This window comes from Erpetoichthys calabaricus, chromosome 4 (assembly GCF_900747795.2).
Source record: "Erpetoichthys calabaricus chromosome 4, fErpCal1.3, whole genome shotgun sequence".
In the NCBI taxonomy this organism is placed as follows: Eukaryota; Metazoa; Chordata; class Cladistia; order Polypteriformes; family Polypteridae; genus Erpetoichthys; species Erpetoichthys calabaricus.
In genome coordinates, this window is record NC_041397.2 from 291,200,758 (window position 1) to 291,223,841 (window position 23,084).

The following is a 23,084-nucleotide window of genomic DNA, read 5'->3' on the forward strand; positions in this document are numbered from 1 at the left end:
ATAAATAAAGATAAGAACAGCTGTGAATTATGATTTAAAGCAACTTGTTCATTAACACTGACTGTTTATTCGTAATATTGTAAATATACAAAGGTTACTGTAGTTTTTTTACTAATTCCTTCTCCTATGCTTTGAAGCAATAGAGATATGCAACTATCACTTCTTGAAGGTACCCTGACATTGCTATTCACTAAGGTGCTGTAAAAATTAACCCAATGTGTTTTACAAATAAAAAAAAAAAATTGATGAAGTAGGGGGCACCAAAACTAAATTTACTGAACAGAAGATGGCTTTAAAATAGTTTCCCGGAAAAAGAAAGTGCATGGTGATGCCCACTGCAGACGGGGTCAGACTACAAGCATATAAAGGGTGAACCTGTTTCACATGTTGCTTTAGTATTTTTATAATGTATTTGCTTTAGGACAATCTCATCCCTTACAGGAAAGTATCAGAATAATTATCTTATTTGTGAAGGGTAAGAATATTGCCGACTGTAAACTGAACCAGTCTGTGTTAGTGACTGTGCATGTGTGTGCTTTAATGAGATATTTCCTGCTTTACGCACAATGATGCTAGGATAGGGTTTGGATAACATGGCTCTGAGTTGGAAGAAGCTGATATGGACAATGAATAAATTCATTAATGAAGGGCCAGCGAGTAAATAAAAACAAATAACTTCATAAGACACAAGATTAAAAAGGTTACTTTTGAGAAATTAAAGAGCAAGGCAACATGCTTCAGAAATTTGGACTAGCAAAACTAAGTGCCTGGACACCGACGGAGCAAAACAATAGAGGGAGGTACAGAAAGAAGGATAGGCTTCAGGTTGTGAAATGATCACAATGGTGTTTAAGCCTTTATTACAGAAATAAGAAGTTGATAAGATTGTGAAAGTATTTAAAAACTAGTAAAGAAACCGTGCGTTGTATGTGATATTTAATTAGGAGCCAATGGAGATGTTCAACTGTGGATTCATTATATGTATTGTATTCCATAAATAATGTTCGCCGATGGTCTGGCCTCACCCTGGATTCCATTCAATCACTTTCTGTTTGCCAGTTTGGTTATTAACAGGTAAAAGCAGGGACAAAGCTTATTGAGCTAAGGTGCCTAACACAACTCCATAGCCTATTATACATTGCGGAAGACTTGAATGAATCCTACACACTACATTGCAAATTAACAATATACATATAATAATTTATATTTTTATTTTTAACATTATCTCCAGTAACACTGAAGTTTTGATCATTTCATGAATTTTCTGCCTGATATTGGGGTAAGGTGCATTGCACCACTAGCACTCAACTTATACTCTGGGCCCATATTTATATTGATGCAGAACACAAAAATTGACCGTAAGTCTGAGTAAAATGGGTCTGAAACTGCCCCTTTTCTATGAGAAGGGAAACAAACCATAATTACCCACCACACTTAAACAAGCAAGCAAATGCATGAATGCTGTAATATTCAGGTATGTTCAGAGATTTTGTTAGCTGGTGTGAAAGTTGGATTATTTTTACATTTTTATTCGTTTTGTTATCACAGTTTTGTTAATTACATATTTCAGTAACTGATTAATACTAAAAAAACAGATTGTAATTACATGTACTAGTGCTGTACCTAAAATGTTTTTAATTCTATTTATAATATCATATGGCTAAAACTGCTTTCACAGAGAGCAGATTCTAAATCAAGCAATGAGAAGATTCTTGTGCTATTCTTAGTTGTTGTTGAATGTGTAGTTTCTCTAGCTAACTGTAGTTCAAATTTCTTAAAAATATTTTTTTCAAAGAACTACCAATCAAGATTTTAATTCTGTGCTTAAGTCTTGAGCTAAATTCGTTGACACTGCATCTGAACATGATAGGTAGTGGATGACTGTGAAGCTTTGCTGATAAATTGTCAGAGAAATATGGAATCATTGTAATCATTAGATTAGACAACCATGAGCACTTCTTTTAGTGTATTGGAAATACAGAGTACAAATTTAGTCACTGTACAATACAGTGTCACCAAGCCATCTTGTATATTGTACATCTACATATGTTAAGTAAATTGCATTTTTTACTTTTAAGACATGAACATCATGTCACCTATCAATCTCGATTTCAAGGAGCTGGTGAAGTGATGGGGTGGAGGCCGAGTCAAGTGTAGAATGGGGTAGAGGCTGAAGCCAGGTTGGTAGCATATAACAAGACCTGCCCAGCATTCTGGTACAGTAAGGGGTAATACTTTGTACAATGATGAAAAAATGAACAATATCATTATTATTATTACGAATAAATAAACATCAACAAACTTTCATCATTAGGGAACTAAATAAGTTCGTACACATCTAAAGTCACACTTTTCTTCTATGGAAAAACTCCATCACCAAACCCAGCCTACACCTGACCCCACCTAATACCGTGGCCTGTACTTGTTTCAGCTCAAGTGACTGCTGGTGTTTCACTGTTCTGTTAGGAGCAACTGTCAAACGATTAAAAGAATATTACAAAACACTACACAAGTAACCACTCTCAAAGTAGAACTGACACCGCAAACTAATTTGTAGTTGTAGTCACACTGAATGTTTCCCTTTTTTAAAGACAGACAAGGCGCAAATTTGCCAAAGCTATTCCTTGGGAGATTTTGAAATTTCAAAAATGTGTACCAAGTGATATATTCGATATATCTCAACTAAAATGTAAATGAAACTGTAAAATGTAATTTCCTTAAAGAATAAGTTTTAAAGTTCAACAAATTCAGTCCACTTAAGGTGTTGTTGTTTCACGCAGACAGACATGGTTATCACAGCAGGTGCTTTTCACATTATATATGAACACACCTAAAAAACACAATCAGCATCAAATTATAGCCTGTTGTTGAGTCATACAGCACGTTATCTAATATGTCAAGTTCCCTGCTTGTATTAACCTGAATTTGAAATACTACACCTGTTCTATTATCCTTTATACACCATTCAGTTTTGGGTCCTACATTTTGCCCAATGCTCTAAAAGAGGCACAGGCTAATCTGACCCTAAACTGGATAAGTGAGCTAGACTATAGAGAGATGGATTTTTTGTTACACCATTCCACTCAAGCTAACCACACACAGCCTCTCTTGACACTGTAATAAACTCTGATGCTTTTTAAACACATGAAAGCGATGCAGCTGGGAGAAGATGAAAGGAAACAGTATACCATTATCTGCTAAAGGGATATACAAACAGAGAAGCCTTGGGGGAAATACAGCCATAACAAACTAAGTTAACAGGCTAAACAGAAAACAAAAAAGCACTTCAAAGTGCTACCCAGCTGAGCATTAAATGAAGAAAACAACATGATATAGGCAAATCTTAGTTTAGAATTGTCAATAATCACTCACAACATACAATACTGATAAACAGAATGTCTCAGTTTAGCACTAATGAGAAACAAAAACAAATTGGACGATACACCAAACCTAGAATCCTGTAAAATGTATATTCAGCTTTTAAAATAAATGTTGATAAACCAGCAAATTAAGTTTTGATTGATGAACATGTTGATTTACAATGACCTTGAATAAGCATTTGCTTAACTAGGCTCTGAAACATATTATATGAATTTCACCTTTCTGACTATTTATATATAAGGGATCCTGGAAAGACGGAATGTATCTCGGCAGCTTCAGGTACAAGTCACTGTGTTGTCCTAAAATGGGAAGCTTTCTTATAACGCATACCAGCTCATTTAAAAGTTGCAAATTAACCTAACCTGTAAGGTTTAAGTTCAGCCTGTAGAAAGAAGACAAATTACAAACACAAACCCGTTCAGATGCAAAGGGAATATACTGATTCCACCAACAACGAAACCTTGGGCAGATGGGAAGCTGGAAACTGACCACTGAAGTTAACATCCATTTTTAAAAAGAACAGAAAACTTCACCTACTTACAGTAATCCTTTACAGTTTATTTTGCTTTTTAGACTTATGTACTTTCTACTGCACATGTGATTAAACTGTCTGAGAAGATCACTGAAGGAAGTATACAGCTACATATATCCTCTCTCAGACCACTTCCTAGTAGCAACCAAAGTCTGCAGACTTTAATTTGTAATATCACTGCAAACAAAGGAAAAAGAACACTTTGAAAATGAATAGTCTCATTGACAAAACGCTAGACAACAACTGTGTAAGCAGCTTACTTGACCAAAACCTTTTTTTGCATAATAAAACATTGGAGGTGCCCAGCACATGACTTTAATGTGATTGTAGCAATAAATTATTGCTGAGTAATATTTTATAATGTGGAATGAAAGGAAAATATCACACCTTGAAAAAAAATATTATCTACTCCCTCCATTGTGGTCAAGATGGGGCACAAAAAAAATATAAATATTGATAATGTATGTAAATCTTTTGAAATGCAAAAATAGTTGTGGAAAGTTTGATTTGAATTAAGTGATTCACTTTTGAGTTACTGTTACCCATCAACTCAGATCCTGACATAACAGGCAGACATCATGCTCTGAAAGTGGGAAAATGGTCGTCACAGCTGGGTAAAATATATAAATCCTAGAAAAACAAAAACTTGAAATTTTTGACTACTTAATAATACAGTAGTTTCACTATATCATTCCCTACTGCACATATGCCCACTATGTATGTAGAAAAACTACAATGTGAATATAAACATTTATATGCAGTTCTTGTTAGAGAAATACAAACTATAGATGTTGTATATGTAGCTTTTGCATCAACAGTACTGAAATATAGCATACACTAACAAAAAAAAAAGATAAAATAAAAAAAACATACAAAGCACTAGCAATGTGTTCTAATGTTCAATGCTTGTTTAAACAAGACATAATTATCTCAAAAGGGAACGCCTTACTTTCGAAAAGAATTCTGTATTACTAAATAGTTCTTTAGATAGGAGGGAAAAGGAACACAGAATGCTTAACTGTATAGCTAAACCAATATTCTGGATTACAACCAACCTGAGGTGTTTTACTAAAAAAAGGTTTTGGCTCTCTTCTTTCTAAAGACCAGCTCCTGACGTCTGCTGCAGTTGATATTTTTTTTAGGCGCACACTTCCTTTCCTCCGAGTAGAGAATTTGATCTTGGACCTTCTGTGAACTTTTTTTTTTTATTTTTTATTTTTCAAGATTCCTTTCCAACATCTGTTTCATGTTTAAATACCTCCTAATGATCCCAAACTCCCACCAATAATGCACAGAAAACACAGAGGCAAGACTTTAGAAATGGGACAATTTTAACTTTATATTTACTTCAATTTGTCAAAAATAAAAAAAGAATTACTTTCATTACTTCTCTCTATCAAGGATGTTTCAGTGATCAGAATATAATGTTAAGCTGCTCAAGTTCTAATTATGAAAATTGGTATTCAGCTCTTACATTTTCTTTAACAAACAATTTTTACTTTTTTTCCTTCAAATACACAGACAACTGACTGCTATGAAAATCTGCTTTCAATTTAAACTTACTGTTCTGGATGGCCTCAGAACTCAAAAAGTGAGGCCAAGACAAACCAAGATGGAAAATAAATGCTTATGCATTGAAAAAAAACAGTTGTAATTATCACTGTAATTGATGTTTAAAACAAGGGTATTTTTCAGGTCAAAGTTATTCCTTCACAATCATGGTATACCATATATTAATATGCCATATAAAATTGCATTCTAGAGTGAGGCCTTTTTTTAACAAATTTTAAAATTAACTTATCTGCTCTTACAGCTTACAATAGGGATAAAGGGTCCACAGGTGAATGAAAAAGCCTTGAAACTTACCAAATACTTCCACTTTGCAGCAGAGGTTTTGATTTAAGAAAACATGCCTTCCATGTTTATGTTATGCGATAATGAAAGGACACTAGAAATAATTATTTTATCAAAGATTCTTGGGACTTTTTTGAGGTAAGAATACATTTCCTAATCGCTTATCTGCTCCGTCTTGGGTGAAGATACGACAGCCCAACAATCCCCCAGGGCAAGCTATATTCTGCTTATAATCCTACTTTTGCTTCTGATGTTGTTTCTGCAGTTGGTTATGTTCTACCATGTCTTATAACAACAGACTGAAGAGCTTAGATAATATTATAGCAAATTTTCGCTGCTAAAGTAGCCCAAATATATAAGTATATGTGTGTGTGTGTGTGTGTGTGTCTGCACCCTGTCATGGACCTGCATCCTGTACACAAGGCAGTTGTTCCTGCCTTGTGCTCGATGCTTGTTGACATAGGCTCCAGCTGCCCTGTGACCCTGCCCTGGAAAAGTGGGTTAGTAAGATGAATGAATTATTATTATCATTATTATGGCTATAGTGGAGAAAAACCTAAGAATAGCTTAACCATGATCTAAGCGCTGGTCCTGCGTTGACACAGGGTCTGCTTCTCACTTGTTCTGATCCAGGGCATCTTTGTGTGGCGGTGTTGACTTTGCACATATCATTCCTCAACCTTGGTGCACATGTAGCTGCTTTCCTTGTAGGCTAAAAAGCAAGGATGTCTTTGCCACCAGTGTCAGTCAGCAATTAATAATATGAATACTGTTCTGAATGGTAGTACAGTAGACCCCTGCGAAGTCGCGGTTCAGGGTTCGCGGAATCAGTCGTTAGCGGATTTTTCCTTAGAACCTAACTATCAATTGTTAGCGGAAAGCACAAATATCCTCCGCAAGGAATAAAAGTAATAAAAATATCATCAGGATGGAATCTGCCTTGGCATTGTGGATCACTGCAGGAAGAAGAACATCCTCTTGGATGGTAACATCATCCGTGAGAAAGCACGGAAATTGTACCAGCAGTTTGCTACAGGAGACAATGTAGCAACTTCCCATCACAATATTCCTGAAACCTATAAAGAAAAGCCAGCACGAAACCCCATCAGAAGAAGACCTGTCCAAACGTATGACTCCTCCTGAAGAAGAGGTGCCACCCAAGGAGTTTTAAATCCTCTGCATCGTACTGCACAGCTACTTCATCATCATCATTAATATCATTCATCACTGGCGATTACCCGTACATTTTACTGTATTTTAATTAAATGAAATTATTATGTATTTACTTATAACAAGGAAAACAACAGCACATACCAAAGAAAATGCACTTGCATGAATTACAGTACGTATAGCGGTAACATCGGTATTTTACATTCTAGCACCGCGGGAGACATAGCAATAAAGTACTGTACAGTATACGAGTTTAACTTTACATTCTGTTTTTAGGTAATGTATTAAGGTAATGTTTTAGGTAATGTATTAATGTATTAAGCTGAGTTTGCAACGAAATTAAAGTGCTTTGGGGGCATACTGTATTTACGGTTTAAACTATAAAAATAGGCATTTAAAAGGTATTTTTTAACCACATCCAAAAGTCCCGGTTTTTCACAATTCGCGGGTGCTCTAGGAACGTAACCCCCGTGAATTTTGGGGGTGTAAGGTACTGCTTTCTTGCAGTGAAGGAGACTTGGTTCACAGGTGTGTGAAGTTTGGATGTTCTCCCCACATGCCCCAGTCTCCTTCCACAGTCCAAACAAATATAGGTTAGGTGGATTAGCATTGCTAAAGTGGTCCATATATATGTATACAATATTTGTGCTCGCCCTGTAATGGACTGGCATCCTGTCCAGGGACTGTTTGTGCCTTACATACATCTTCCTAACCGGTTTATCCTGATACAAGAGCTAAATGCATGTATGTATGGATTAATGGATGGATGATTATCTCTTCAGTTCTTGCCACTTGATTACACACCATGTGCCTACTCAATATTCCTGCTCACACATATGCACTATAAATCTGGCAGCATTAGGCAATCTTTGCGACAAAGAAATAAGCTTCCCTATTGTAAAAGAACAAGTACAATAAGTCTTTTTTTAGTTAATATTATCTAGCTGGTCCTGCGGTGGGTTGGCACCCACTGTGTTCGGATTCAGCGGGTTGGAAAATGGATGGATGGATTATCTAGCTGTCTACAGTACAGAGACATCAATTCACATCTGCGCATCAACATTCAGCAATGTTAATAATGGGTGTCTGAAGATGACGTTTCAAGGTGAATCCATGTCCCTTGGGCCAAGTTCCTCTTCCCCGTTCCATAGGGTATACCAAAGAGTTTCCTCTGAGGCTGAAACGTTGCCAGTCTGCTTTGAAAATGACTGAATCTTACAACCATGATTCAATTTTTGCTTTTTTACCTTTATAAAAACAACATGATACACTGCTTTGCAATATGTTTGTAATCTCAAGACACAGTTCAATAATCGATAACATGTTTGGCTTGAAACATGGTCATATTCAGTAAATTTTAAGGCCTTTTCATTAACTTATGGACTTGCATACCATTCATCCATATTGTAAGCTACAAGAACAGACAAGTTTATGTAAAGAAATAACTTTAACTTGAAAAATACCAAATTTCTCTTTTAAATTGCCATACCTATCAACAACATTTCTAATAATTAAGTTTTCGTGCATTTTTCAGGCAAGATAGTGATGCTGTAGTTAATATATATATAATTAAACCATTCATAAACATACTTAAATTGCATAATCCATCACAGAGGGGAAAAAAAATCTGATTACTGAAGCATCATCCACAAGAAAATTGAGATTAGCTCTGCATGGAGCACTAGTCCTTCCACCAAGCACACTTAGGCAGAAATCTATACTTGTTCAATTAACCTTAACACACAGGTGCTTACAATGTAGGAGGAAATCTAAGTATCCATGCAAACATGAGGCCAGGCCACACATTGACTAGACAAAGAATCAAATGCAGGTCTCCAGAGATATGCTGTAGCATACTACTACTACTAATAGCAGGTTTCTTTGCACAGCACTCTCAAGCAAAATGCACAAAACAATAAATTAAAAAACTAAACAAAAAAATGATATAATGTAAAAGAAAAACAAACTAAAAATAAACAAAGAAAAAATTAAAACACTAGGAATACAAAAAGAAAGTCTACAAAAGTTTTTTAAAATCAACTTAAAAACAAGTATTGTGTCCAATGTTGGAATGCTAAAAGGAAGGCAGTCCAAGAGTCTAGTGGTCTTAATAGCAAAAGTAACCCTTATGCTTTGGCCTAGGCCTGGGAACAGCCAGAAAAGCCTGAAGTGATGATCTAAGTCAGTGGTCTCCAACATGTCACTCGCAACCCCTTTCCAAGTAGCTCACCAAAGGGTTAATGAATCCTACATAAATTTGAACACTTGATTAGTCAAATTAGGGGTTGGGTGATCTTTCCAAAAAAATTATATAACGATCCACAATCTGAATTGCAATCTATCTTTTTAATGTGGCATACACTTAAAGAGAATATCCGGACTCAAACTCATCAAGACCTAAGTAACACTTTATTTTAAATATCAAACAAAGTTGAATGCAATTGTTCTCTCGTTCGCTAGCTAAGCGGAGTTAAGGAACACGCCCCGAAGGTGGCGAGTGAGTGAGGAAGGTAATCCACCCCACAACCCCACCTGCTGCCTTTTTCTTAGATTCGCGCAAAAACATCGGTACCGCAAGCGAACTATGATACACAGCAAAATGAGACAAGTCGCAAAATCAACTGGTATGTTCAAGCAAATTATAGAAAAAAACCCGGTAAGTAGTTCTCTCGTGAAAAGTGGACAGACATACAGACAGACATTGGATTTTATATATTATATATTAGTAAAAACCTTCAAAATAATGTGCAGTTAAAGTCTCAACATCATTCTTATCTGGCTCTACTAAGCTCCAGAAATGCTAACTATAAGAATCTTCACCAAGCAGCTCTGAAAATGTCTGCTTTGTTTGGGTCTCCATACCTCTGTGAGTCGGCCTTTTCTGATATGAACGTCATGAAATCAAAGTTTACAACAAGACTGACAGACAAACATTTAAGTGACTCTGTAAGAGTGAACCTAAGTGGCTCCACTCCACCATACACCTGCCTCTCTTGTTGACTCCATGAAGTGCCAGTCATCTGACTAACTAAAAAACACATCACACATGCAACTGGACCTGTGAATAAAGTGACACAGTGACATGGAACAAAATGACAAATGAAGAAGTCATAACTGTGTGTTTGGAATTGCATTGTTTTGTTTTGACAGCATTCATGTTTTAATTCAATAGTGTGAGATACACTAGAAAATGCATACAGACATACAAAATGCACTTGCAGGTGAACTAAATATTTTTGTGATGTTTTAATGCAAAATGTGAGTTGTGGACACCAACATTTTGTAAATGTTCAGGCAAAACAAGCTCATTCTGTTTGTTTGGGTTGAAATAAGCTATGAGAATAAACGTTAGAAAACATGAGTAGCTCTCGGCCATTTTCATTTTTTAAAAGTAGCTCTCAGGGGAAAAAAGGTTGGAGACCCCTGATCTAAGTAATCTGTGTGTGTCATAATTCCTGAACATCTTGAAATAAAATGTGTAAAGACTTTTATATTATGAATAAAACCTTAAAATCAATTATAAATCTTATCTGCAACCAATACAGGGAGACAAGCATTAGGGTAATATGGAAAAAATTACATAGGAAAATGAAGCATTAAAATAATTTGGGTACAAAGATACTGTATAACAACCTGCATCATATTTCTGTATCCTCAGAATAACAGATCTAACTGTAGCTATTTTTCTAAGTTGCTAAAAACAACTTCCCACTTTACTACCCCAGATTTAATTCACATTGAACAATTTTTACTACTGGAAAATATGATTTGATTTAACCGTTGCACAACTATGGATATTAGATTTTCCCTTCATTTTTATTTTATATACACCTACTTTTAAAGTTTTAAAGAGAAACATGCATTTTCAAGCAAAGCTAAGTGCCAATAGCAAAGCCCTCATGATATTTTGGTGTTCACCCTTATACTTTTGAGCTCTATTGCACTTTGATTATTTCAGCTATATTATCTAAGCAAATACAGTATATGCCAAGCTCTTGGTTCTATATAAGAATCTAATTTATTTTGTCTTGTCTCAGGAGGTTCACTAAACTAGATCATACAGCACCAGCAAGGAGGATACAACATTAATTAAATGCAGAGCCAGAGATAAATGTATTTAGCTTTTAGGCCTCTCTCTGCGATAATTGCACTGAAGTAATTAGGCAAGGACTGCTGGATGGATGCCACAGATATTGTCTAAAATACAGACTATGGATAACTGGACATACAGAGACCTGGCTAGTACATCTCATGATGGACAAGATATGCTCTGGAAGATGAGTCAGAAGGCTCAAAATCAATAAAGTGACGTTGTCAAGCAAGGCTCCACCTCCTTGTAATACAGCAAAAGGCCAAAAAAAAAGAAATTAAAGGAAGGTGGCTATGATATTTGTATTTATAAAGACTAGAATGTAAACATATTGCATTGGATTTAACACTGAAAGGATCAGGTTTAATAAACAGAAATGGAGGCTATTTCATGACCGGGAGAGAAGTACAAAGAAAATCAATGGGAAGCATCTCTAAAAATCTGTATAGAGACAGTGATGAAAATTGTGAAAAAATGTGGCAAACAGAGAAGCAGGAGGAAAAATGGTGATAAAAATAAAACAATTACATGCACTACTCTGAATTATCCATTGAAACACATTCTCCATATTTAGCTTCTGTACAGTTTTTATTCTCTTTTCAATGCTTATCATTAGGCATGGAGTAGATATCTTGGTTTTGGCTTAAATCCGTAAACTTACACAGTACACAAAATACTATAGCTCCAACCGGCTTTGCTTCTTTACAGTGGAACATAAGATTCATGGTTCAATCCCTGCTAATTACTTACTACATGATTCTGAACAAGTGATTTGACCTCCAAAAGCTAACACTGAAGAAAATATAACAACTTTCCAGAGAATATACTCAAAATATTGTGATGAGCTCAAAAGTTTGAGTTTTTAATGGATTTATGTATTACATGTATCCCAGAACACAAACTGATCACTGCACAGTTAGTAGCACTGTAAAATGCTAGAGGTTTATTGATTTAGAGCAAAATTGTTCTAGGAGATTTTACTTTGCTGAGTTGATTGATTTTGCATTAATTATTAAAATCATGTTGTGCGCTACACAAAACTTTTTTTTTGTACGCTAGCAAAAAGAATGTTGCACATATACCAAGTAACATCATGCCATAGCACTAGTACCACTGCCACTTGGAAGCTGTTCTCTACTAATTGTGCTTTTTAAAATTTTCTTGCTACTAAGAGCATCATTTATTTTTTTCTCACTAGTGTGCAGAGAGATAAATGCACTTTATAAAAACTGTATAGGAATGAAATATGTACAATATGTAATTACAAGTTGGAAAATGAAGACCATGGTCTTGTTTAAGGTGTTATTAAGATGGTCTTTTGAATGTTTCCTAAAATTTTTATCATCTGTTTTATTAAAGCTCAGCAAACCACTGCAAAGTAGCTCATCAATAATTGCAGCGAACTATGAATATGAATCAAGGCTGCTGTAACCTATTGGTATTTTCTTAAATCAATACCGTATTCCAAAGAGCGCTTAAACATGAAGGATTCTTGAGCTATATATATAACATTCTTAAATTTAGCTACACACCTCATACAATCATCAGCTAGCTTTTACATCACATTCTTTAACTGACTGCACATGACATCATTTTAACACATTTGTTGCAAATTGTATATTTCTACTTGATAAAAATCTACATCATAAAGCATAGGCTGCATCTGAAATCAAAAACATAATTATAGAAAAATTCTTAATCTACATGGTAAATACAGCCAAACATTAGCATAAAAATGTTTAGAACCAACGTTTACAAAAACAGAACAAGTAAAACCAATATAATACTAGAAAGCTGCAAACAAATTTTGACCGGGTGGCTGAGCACTTTAATATTCACTTACAAATTTAAAAAAATGCTTAGAATTACATTCATACTGAAAAATACAAAGCACAAGTTAGAAGGCTATATAGGACCAAACTTCTTCAAATTCAAATACAGACACAATTTTATTTATGTAAATCTCTTTGTGGTTTCTGTTTGTTTGTGTATAGTATTGCTCCTTGTGTTATAGGTTTTCTTTCAATAGCAGTTATATCCTAATTCATGAGAAGCTTATATATGACTACTGAAATTATATTTATGTGTACCCGCAGTGGAACCTCGGGTCAAGAATGTCTCGGACCACGTACAAATCGGGTAACGACCAAAAAGTTCGCCAAACTTTTGCATCTGTTCACGACCACACACTCGGGTGACGAACAAGCCAGTTTCCCTTCGGGTTTGTACGCGCCAATGATTTCCGCACATGTTCAGTCTCTCCCTGTGCAGTGAGCGAGCGAGAGAGCCCATGCAGAAGAAGTAAACATTACAGAAGAAGTAAGTAAACATTTAGTTTACTATAACACTGTGCATTCTATGGTATAATTAACTATTTTTGTGCTTAGAAATCTTTAAAAAAAAAAAAATATTTACATACAGCTCATACGGTCCGGAACGGATTTAATTGTATTTACATACAATCCTATGGGGGAAATTACTTTGGGTCACGACCAGAGTTTTGGAACGAATTACGGTCATGACCCAAGTTCCACTGTACTGCACACAGTATGTAATCATGGATCGTAGAATAGCCATTTTAAGATTTGCTCTGCTAGAAAGTGGCACAGGTTGTGTGCTGGTCAACCTGAGATGCGCGGATTACATTGCATTACATTTTTTTGTCAAATAAATACCTTAGATGTTTAGAATGTCCAATGTCACTGATCAATTTTATGTAGTAACTAAGTTCACAATACCAACCAACACTCAGTGTTATGCACTTTCTGTGGCATGGTGTACATGCACCCAAAATAAAAATACTGAGGAAATCATTAAATAAGATAGGAGATTATATATCTAAGCCGCAAGAAAGCAGAAGAAGAAGTGCCACACAATTTACTTTTTTTTTTCTTTTCTTTTTAAATTGTGCATACTGACTTACTCTTTTTGAAAAAATGACAGAGAAAAAGAAAACAACTCAGAATGGTGTGTTTGAGTAAGTATAAGCAGTCAGTAAATTCTATGTTTTCTTGACAGTAAGCGTTTATTCTATTCCATAATATGATGAGAAAATTCTGCTTTTAGGCTCTGATGGTACTGCTGAATTTAATTATCTTTATAAAACTAACAAATATCTAATTTCAATATTGTCTACAGCAGAAAGGAGGTTTTGCAGCACTCACTGCATGTTCAACCAGCATCTCCCTCACCACCAACCAATTAAGCAATTCTGAGTATCATGATCCCACTATCTACTACACACACTTTCCTTGGTTCATGTGCTGTATGTAACCAGACCACAGATGAAAAAATGAGCACAGTGCATCTTTTATCACACATTCTGTTTCTCGTACCCCAGAAAGATGGATTTTCTTTCAAACTACAAAGAAGCCTGGCAAAGTGTTTATACAAGGTAGCACTTCGTTCAGCCCCACGTGTTAATTCTCACTTAGGTTTTGTTCTAACCTGTTTTTATTTTATTTACAGTCTACATGCTGCTGCAGCACTTTTATTTTGATGGTTGTGGCAACAACAGTGAAATGTGCAGTGAAAAATTTCCTTGAGTTGTTCTCCATTCTGGCGTAACAAAAAAGACTGTCTATCACAAAGGAAAAACGTTATGCTCTGTATGCTTGTGTGAGGAGATGTGGATAATAAAATGTGAATAAAGGTACAGATGTAAAATTTTAAGATAGAAATGATCATAAACAAAATGGGTAGGAAAGCCAATTTCAGTGAATAGGGGATTTTATGACATACAAAATTCAGTAGATAATACATAAAATTTATATACTAATTTATATGAACTGACCTTTACTTTAATAATAACCCAAAACATGTTTTCAAATGAAAATAACTTCTGGAAACTAATTTGTGCTACAGAACTAATTCAAAATCGAGCTCAATCGTCCATCGGTCAAAATATGATGGATCCAGTAGCATTCACTTTTATTCAGCATAATTTTTACATACTGTATAGGGAATCGGCACAATGAAAATTATGTAATGTTCTATCATTTAGATAGGGTGTATATGATGAAAGACAAAATTTAAATTTTTAAATACATCCAGCCACCACATAAAGTACTCCGCCGCCGAATTTCATTTAGGAAGGGATGTGGATGTTCTGGTGGCACAGTGGTAGCGCTGCCGTCTTGCAGTAAGAAGAACACTGATCGTGTCCCAGGTCCTCCCTATGTGGTGTTTGCATGTTCTCCCCGTGTCTGTTCAGATACATGCAGGTTTCAGGAACTGGCGATAGTGTGTGTCTGGAATATGTGTTCACGCAGCAATGGACTAGTGCCCTGTCCTGGGTTTGTTCCAGCCTTGTACCCTATGCTAGCTGGGATAGGCTTCAGCCCCCCTGACCCTGATCTGGATTAAGGGAGTGTGAAAATGCTACCAGCTACCAATGATACCTGTTGCATCAAATCTTGAAGGATGTTGCTTCACAACAAAAATGTATTTTGTATAGCACACTTCAATGAATGCGTTTATCATTTTTATGTGTTAACATGTAGAATGCTTGGGGTGCGGAGAGTGGTATCACTATCTTTGTAGAATAAAAAAGTTGTCTCAACTTAGTCTGCTTTTCACGTTTATCCTAAGAACACTCAGGTTAGTCTAAGTGGTGGCTCTAACCAGGCCCAGTATAAGAACAAGTGTGCATGGATGTGAATGCAACAGGGTGGTGAATGCTTTGTGCCCAAAGGCTCTGGCTCTTAGTAACTCTGAATTGAACAAAATGTTTCAGGTAAAACAATGGATAGAAACAGATTCATTCTTATATTTCCAATAGCCTCTGATGTAGTAAAAGGTTCAGAAGAACACAACTTATTTCTTTTAGTAACATTGATACCAAACATTTGCATAATGCTTCCCTATATAAATAACTTGACCACCAAATATACATTTGAACTTCATTATCCCAAAGGAAAAACAGGCCGAACACTCTATCAAGTCACATAGCCAAAAGGACAAAAGCACTTTTGAAACAAACTCCATTGCACCCCTTCAAGCACTACCCCAAAAGGAACAATACAACTTCAAGTTCCATCCTAAAGGCACAACATCCTGAAAGTGCACATGGTAAGAAATGTTTGGGTCTGTGGCAATGTGCAGTTTTTTAAATAAATAAAGGAATGCACAAGCTTCAGTGGGATGTAGGTGTCTGTGGCAGAGAAGCTCCAACGTGTTGGTAAAGAGATCGACTAGTCATGCATTGACGCGTGGACATGTGTGGTTCATTCAGTTGCCTCATTAATACTCCAGGGTCTGTAATCAGTGCCAGCAGGATGTTAAGGAGCCTGAGCAAGAAACAGGCGGATTTCAATGAAAAAGAAAAAATGGGAGGTTAAATCAAAAGAAAAAGAGACGGGCAGGTTCATGGAGGAGCCAATGTGAATGTGGAAAAGGAGCATGCAGTCGGAAAAGAAGTCCCCAAAGAGGAGTGTGTGGCCAGCGCGCAAGGGGAGGGGCAGGGCTCGCTCTTGCTGAGTGTTCAAAGTTGTAGAAGTGACCAAGCGTTCAAAGTGGGCTACCACTTGAGGTTAAGGAATGGCAGTGAGAGAGGCGCAAGTCTTGGTGCAGCACCCCACTGAATGTCTAGAATAGGAGTGAGGACAAACGGATGATTTCACCTCTCTGTGGACTTCTCTTGCTACAAAGGCCCTCTCAGGCTAATCAGAGGATATGTCAGTTTTTAGAAGGAAGCACCACGGATCATCATTAGTTTTAAGGATGGAACCTGCCAGAGGATTTTAACCTCATTTACATGGATTTGTTTATTTATTAATGAATTTTTAAACTCCACATTACAGTGCCACACTTTAAGTTCAGCTCTCAAAAACAAACATCAAGTTAGAGCACAAAAAACTACTCTAAGCACCACATCCAACAGACTTAACATGTTGTAAACCAGCGGTTCTCAAACTGTGGGGCGAAATAACAAAAAAAGGGGGTGCGAATGTTGCCACATGTGGTGTAATTTCGCTATTCGTAGGGAAATTTTAAACTTGTAGCGGTGTATCGGCAGGAAAAAATATAGGAATAAATTTTATTAGGGTTTCAAAAAAACGTTAGGGGGGGGGCGCGATTAAAACTGTTATGAAAACTCGGGTCGCAAATACTTAAAGGTTGAGAAACGCTGCTGTAAACTGAGATTAATATCATGGAGAAATATTTCAGACAAAATTAAATGAATAAATAAATGCACAAATAAACACATGTATTATGATATGCAAAAGTCATTAATTATTAACAAAAGAGTACATAAACATAAATAACATCTCCCAAAATATATGTATTTTGTTACTTATGTATTTATTTGATTACTTCTTCATTTATTTCAGTAACACTGCATTTAACATGAAATATGCCTTGATGGAGTAATTCTGAGACACCTGCCTCTAGTGGCGGCACTTTTGAACTACAGTATAACCCACAAAATTCTTAAGGCAAGTAAAGCACATGCTTAAAGTTGAGACTGTGCCCATTCATAGTACACAAAAAGTTAACCAGAATTACTGTGCGAAGCAGCTACTTTCATTTAAGAATCTTTGTATTCATCATTCTCTCAGGAGTAGGCACCTGAAGTGTCTGCTGTAAGTTTGGCACCTGATAGCGGAGTATCTAGTTGACCCTCTATTAACGATTCACTTCAGTTAAAGCCCCCTTCTCACATTTGATAGGTGAAAATGGCAATTTTCATTTCAAGCCACATTTTGTGTTTCAGTATATCCTTGAATAAACAGATTAATTGAGGGAATGGGGTGTCTGTTGTCTGAGAACTGGTGTTGGCATGATGAGAGACTGAGTACATTGGAGATACCTTGTTAAAAACCTCACCTTCAATGCCAACTGATGAGAGAGAGAAAGAAGAAGACATAAGGATGAATAACACTTTACTTAAATGTACAGTGACTAGTGTTCCCTTCATCGGGCACATCTTTCCATGGGACACAAACTGAGAAAACTGAGCAAAATGTTTACCTCGTTACAATATGGATTGTTCCTCCAAAACTTCTATCTAGGCATGTGGTTTTATTCAAATATCCATCTATTTTCTATCGCTTATCCGGTCTGGGTCACGGGGGCAGAAGTCTAAGCACAGAAGCTCAGATGTCTCTTTACACCTCCCCTTCCTCCAACTTCTCTGGGGAGATAACAAGGCGTTCCCAGGCCAGCTGGGAGATATAATCTCTCCAACATGTCCTAGGTCTGTTCCGAGGTCTCCTCCCAGTTGGACACAATGGAAACACCTAACCAGGGAGGTGTCCAGGAGGAATCGTAATCAGATGCCTGAACCACCTTCACTGTATTCCTTGCACACCAATGAGTGCAGGTCCACTGATCCTCCAGTTAAAATCAGTAAGTTCGTTCATGATACCACCATTATTGGTTTAATTAATAATGGCAATGAAACACCTTATAGAAAAGAGGTATCTCATCTTGTGTCTTGGTGTGCTTCCAACAGCCTAGTGCTCAATACCACCAAGACAGTGGAAATGGTCACAGACTTTTGCAAACAGCAGTTACAACATCTCCCACTAGAAAGTAACAATTCTGTAGTCAATATGGTAGAATCCTTCCAATTTTTGAGCACAACTATCACAACCACTCTCAGCTGGGACATTAACACCACTTGCATCACTAAAATGGAACAGCATCAATTGTACTTCTTATACCAAGTAAAGAAATGAATTACTTCCCAGCCGATCCTGATTCATTTTTACAAAGCCATAATTGAATGTGTAATTGCATTCTCCATTGTTGTCTGGTTTGGTTCAGGAAAGGCACACTCCAAATCTAAATTACAGCGTGTTGTGAGGTCTGCTGAGAAAATAACTGGCTGTGCTCTTCCATCTGTGGCAGACCTGAATATGTCTCGTGTCACGAACCATGTCAAAAGGATCACCATGGACTCATCTCACCCAGCTCATCACTTATTCCAAAAAACTCCTCTCTGGTAAACGCTTCAGGTCAATTAAAACTAAAACTAACAGACACCTCAATAGTTTCTTTCCCAGAGCTATAGACCTCTCAAACCAGTAATTTAGTCTGTCTTCTTTGTATATTCATGTGTTCTATCATATAATTATGAAGGTGTGTGTATTTACAGTGTATGTTCATGTATGTGTGTGCACATATATCCACACTCACACTTTCACTTGCACATCATCATTTACAAATCTCATTTATAACTGTACTATTCTGTAACTTTGTTTGAGGTTTTTCTTTTTAACTTATGCTATTTATGTTATTTATATGTGATGTTATGTTCCATTTTAAACAGCTCCAAATCTACCAAGTCAAATTCCTGTACATTAAGTACTGCTGAATAACAGTGATTCTGATTCTGTACTTTGAGCTCCTCTCGAATGTCTATGCTCCTGACTCGGCCTCTCTAATTTCGGTGCTTCTAATCATGATCTAGCACTTTTGGTCACTATCCAAAACACATAACCATAAGTGATGGTAGTAACATAGATCACCCAGTAAATCGAGAGATCTACTTTTTGGCTCAACTCTCTCTTTTTACCATGACTGATCGGTACAACATCCGCATAGCATTTTTTTTTTTTTTGGAGTGTTGGGAATAAACTTCCATAGAAAGTAACATGCGTCTTTTTCCTTCAAAAAAGTAAGTATTGTGTTAGGTCATTTGCTACTTCAAAAAGTAATCTTACTACATAACGTAAGTTACTTTTAACACATTATCCCAAAACCACCTGCGACCCTGCCCTAGTGTGTTAGAAAGATGGATGTTCACACTCTTTTATTATTTACTGTCACATTTCATAATAAATTTATTTAAATTTGTTCAAATTATTCCAGCATATACTATACATATAAAAACAAGTATACAGTATAATAAACAGTATTTTGGACATGTGGGACACGCCCATTCTTCCACTCTCCCAATTTATCCCATGTACTCATTTGATTCAACCCTATCTCATAAATCCAAACCAGTGTCTGGTCTATATTCCCCCTCTGCAAAACCTCTCTTAAAACTCCTGCAATCGTGTCTAACTGACTAACCGATCTTCCTCATCCTCTCTGTTCTGTGGGCAAACCATCTTTTTAAATATCACAAATTGCTCCAAAAATCCTAATAACTAGCACACACAATTTAAATTTGTCAGACTGTACCTTATCCGCAGCAGACATTATCTAATGGGACAAGAACTAGATGCCCATGTCATGTTCTACCATGTGTTCTGGCAACATCCTCTGGCAGCAACTCCTTGGCACCATGTGGCTAAATCCCTTTCCATGATTTTTTCTCTCCTCATTCCTTTGTTCCCTCAAATTCTTCTCTTTTGTCACTTTCCCTTCCTCTCTCCCAGTAGATGTCCTTGATAACTGCAACCACTGCAACTAAATTGCTTTTAGCCTCTTGCTTAAACTCTCCTGCCCTCATCTCCCCTGTAATTTGTAAATCTTAATTTTACAATATTACAATCCTCAACTGGTATCAGTGTTGTCAGGTCCACGGTTTTCCGGCACAATAGGGTTATTTTTGATCTGGGTCCTCGGGGGAATAAGATTTTGCAGGATACGTACCTTTAGGATACTGGTTTAACAACATAGTATTGTGGGCCATTTTTCAACCCCCCACTCCCCACATTATTATTATGTTTATCATCCATCCGGAATCCTTTCTTCTGCTATTTGCACATCTATTTATCATTTTTGATTCTCTAAGCAGTAACCTCCCTCCCCACTGTTGTGGGATGATATATACCCATTCTATTACTCTCAATTATCTCTGAGGGGCTTCTATGGTATCTACCCATTTCACTCATTCTCAACGACACCAAACCCACTTTCCAGCATGTCATTTTTTAAATGGGCCATTATTTTGGGAAGATTTGCTAATTTTAATTTGTCCTTGGGCTATACACTCTTTAAAGACCTGGGAACCCTGTCTGGGATCAACAAACTATCCACAACTAGCTTTATGCTGTTCAGTTAGTAAAGTGCTGGTGGGGGTTTGTTCCATAAGGCAGTTTCTCCTGTCCACCTTTCCTCACTCTTTTTCTTCTTCCGTGTGGGTGGTATGTGTATATGTGTGTGTGCGAGTTTATCCATCAACTTTTTTTTTGTTTTTTTTTTTAAATTGAGTTTCTTTTTAGTTAGCTGCCTCAGGTGGGGCAGGGAAGGTGCTATTGAGAGGAGTGTGTTTTTTTTTGTTCTTACATAGCACAAAAATCAGTTATTGTTGATTTCCTTTTACCGTATTCTTTTTTTCATTTTATCAATATAAGTTTCATTGCCAAAAAAAAACAGTATTTACTTAAAGACTGACGATGTCTGAACTTGTGGGCGGCGTGGTGGAACAGTAGTAGTGCTGCTGCCTAGCAGTAAGGAGAGCCAGGTTTGGGCAGAGTTTGCATATTCTCCCCATGTCTGTATGGGTTTCTTTCCACTGTTCAAAGACATGTATGTTAGGTGAATTGGCAACGTCAAATTACCCCTAGTGTGTGTTCACCCTGCGATGGACTGGCACCTTGTCCAGGTTTTCCTGCCTTTTACACCATGCTACCTGGGAAAGGCATCAGCAAAATCCCAGCAACTCTTTTCTGCATTTTGCATATTGTAATCTTTTTTGTTAGCCAATAAAGGGTGTCATTTTGCTTGGCTTTTCTCTAGATTAAAAATAAATAATTTAGAAAATAAAACGAAATGAAATGCCTGGTCTCGCCAGAGGTGGGACAACTGCACATCCGCAGGGAGTGGCTTAATGGAACTTAGATTGCCTGTGTGCAGCTGGACCATCACTCACTTCCATGGAACAAAGATTATGAAGATGTTAAAGTAGTCTGACACTAGTGGCCCAGCAGATGAAGATATCAATGAAACCAAAAGTGCAATGTTGTGGGCAAAATAAATCGAGGGGATCCATATACTGTACACTGGGTATCAATAGCATAGAAACTCTACCAATTGCATAAAGCCACGCCCCTGTAAAAGTACAAATGTCAAAATAAATGGGACAATGAAGAAAAACAATTGCGATTAGTAAGGGAAAGCCCACTGGGTATAAAACCTTCAAATGAATTTCAGTAACAGAAACAAAAAACTTGCACGTACGAAGCGCCGCTAAACTCTGCACTTCAGGATAGCAAACCAAACTCTTCTAAAGCAACTTTACTAAAGCTCGCCAGCCGCTACGTTAAGTTATCTTTAGATGGCGACCAACTAAAGAAAAAGGAATCAACACTGAAGAAGCACCTCCGATCACGGCGGTATCACCATCATCATCATCCTCCTCCTGCCCGGGAGAGAACTTCAGCGGTGCGGGGGCTGCTCGACTAAGAGGCGCGGGAAGGGCTCAACCCCACCCCGAGCGGCGCGGCCTGTTGCATTAATGCACTCTCGTACGTCGGTGTCACTCGGTCGTGCAAAGCTGGTTCAGGTCCCTCTAACGCACACAACTTCTATTCTCGTCATTGTTATAAAATAACACAAAAAGCCGGAAAAACACCGGGGTCGCGTGTCTCGTCGCGCCCCATGCCTCTCCTCCTGACTTGTAGCTTTTGCATGTGAATGAGTGGGCGGGAAGCCCGCGACGGAGACTTGTGGCCCGGACTCTTACCTGCCCGTCATTCCTGTCACCCCCAGCATCCCCCTTCACGGACACTGTGAGAAGAGTGCGCGTCTGAAGTCCAGCGAGGGAACTTCGGAGAAAACGTGTCAGCTCGGAGGTACGCGCAGCAATGGCGAAGCGCCTCCCTTATTACTCGCTGACTGTGGCTGGGCTCCGCTAGCGGCGAGGGGAGGTGGCCAAACTTCCTCCTCCGCGAAGAGAAGGAAAACACGCAGCTCTGCCCTCCCTCTGGACGGAGGAGAGGAGTCACGCTAAAAGGAATCGTGGACCGGAGCAGAGCCGCCAACATCCAGGACGGTATGACGGGGCCAGCTTTCAAGTGACCCTGGGTATGGAGCCCGCGGGCATACACGGATAGCGGGGATGTGAAAACGCAAAAAGCCCTCAACGGCTTCCAGAAATGAGGCTGTAGCTTACACCGTGGGTCGGTGGGATTGACTCGGGCACTGCATTACAAAAAA

At 37.5% G+C, this 23,084-nt stretch overlaps 1 protein-coding gene across 1 annotated transcript in view; it reads right to left on the reverse strand.

Annotated features, from left to right (window-relative positions):
* Nucleotides 1-22,821, reverse strand: part of lims2 (LIM and senescent cell antigen-like domains 2) — a 189,006-nt gene extending 166,185 nt beyond the window's left edge. Inside the window, exon 1 of the mRNA XM_051927235.1 lies at nt 22,612-22,821. Coding sequence (XP_051783195.1) covers nt 22,612-22,640 — 29 coding nt within the window. The 5' untranslated portion in view covers nt 22,641-22,821. The remainder of the gene's footprint in view (nt 1-22,611) is intronic.
* Nucleotides 22,822-23,084: the final 263 nt, after the last annotated feature.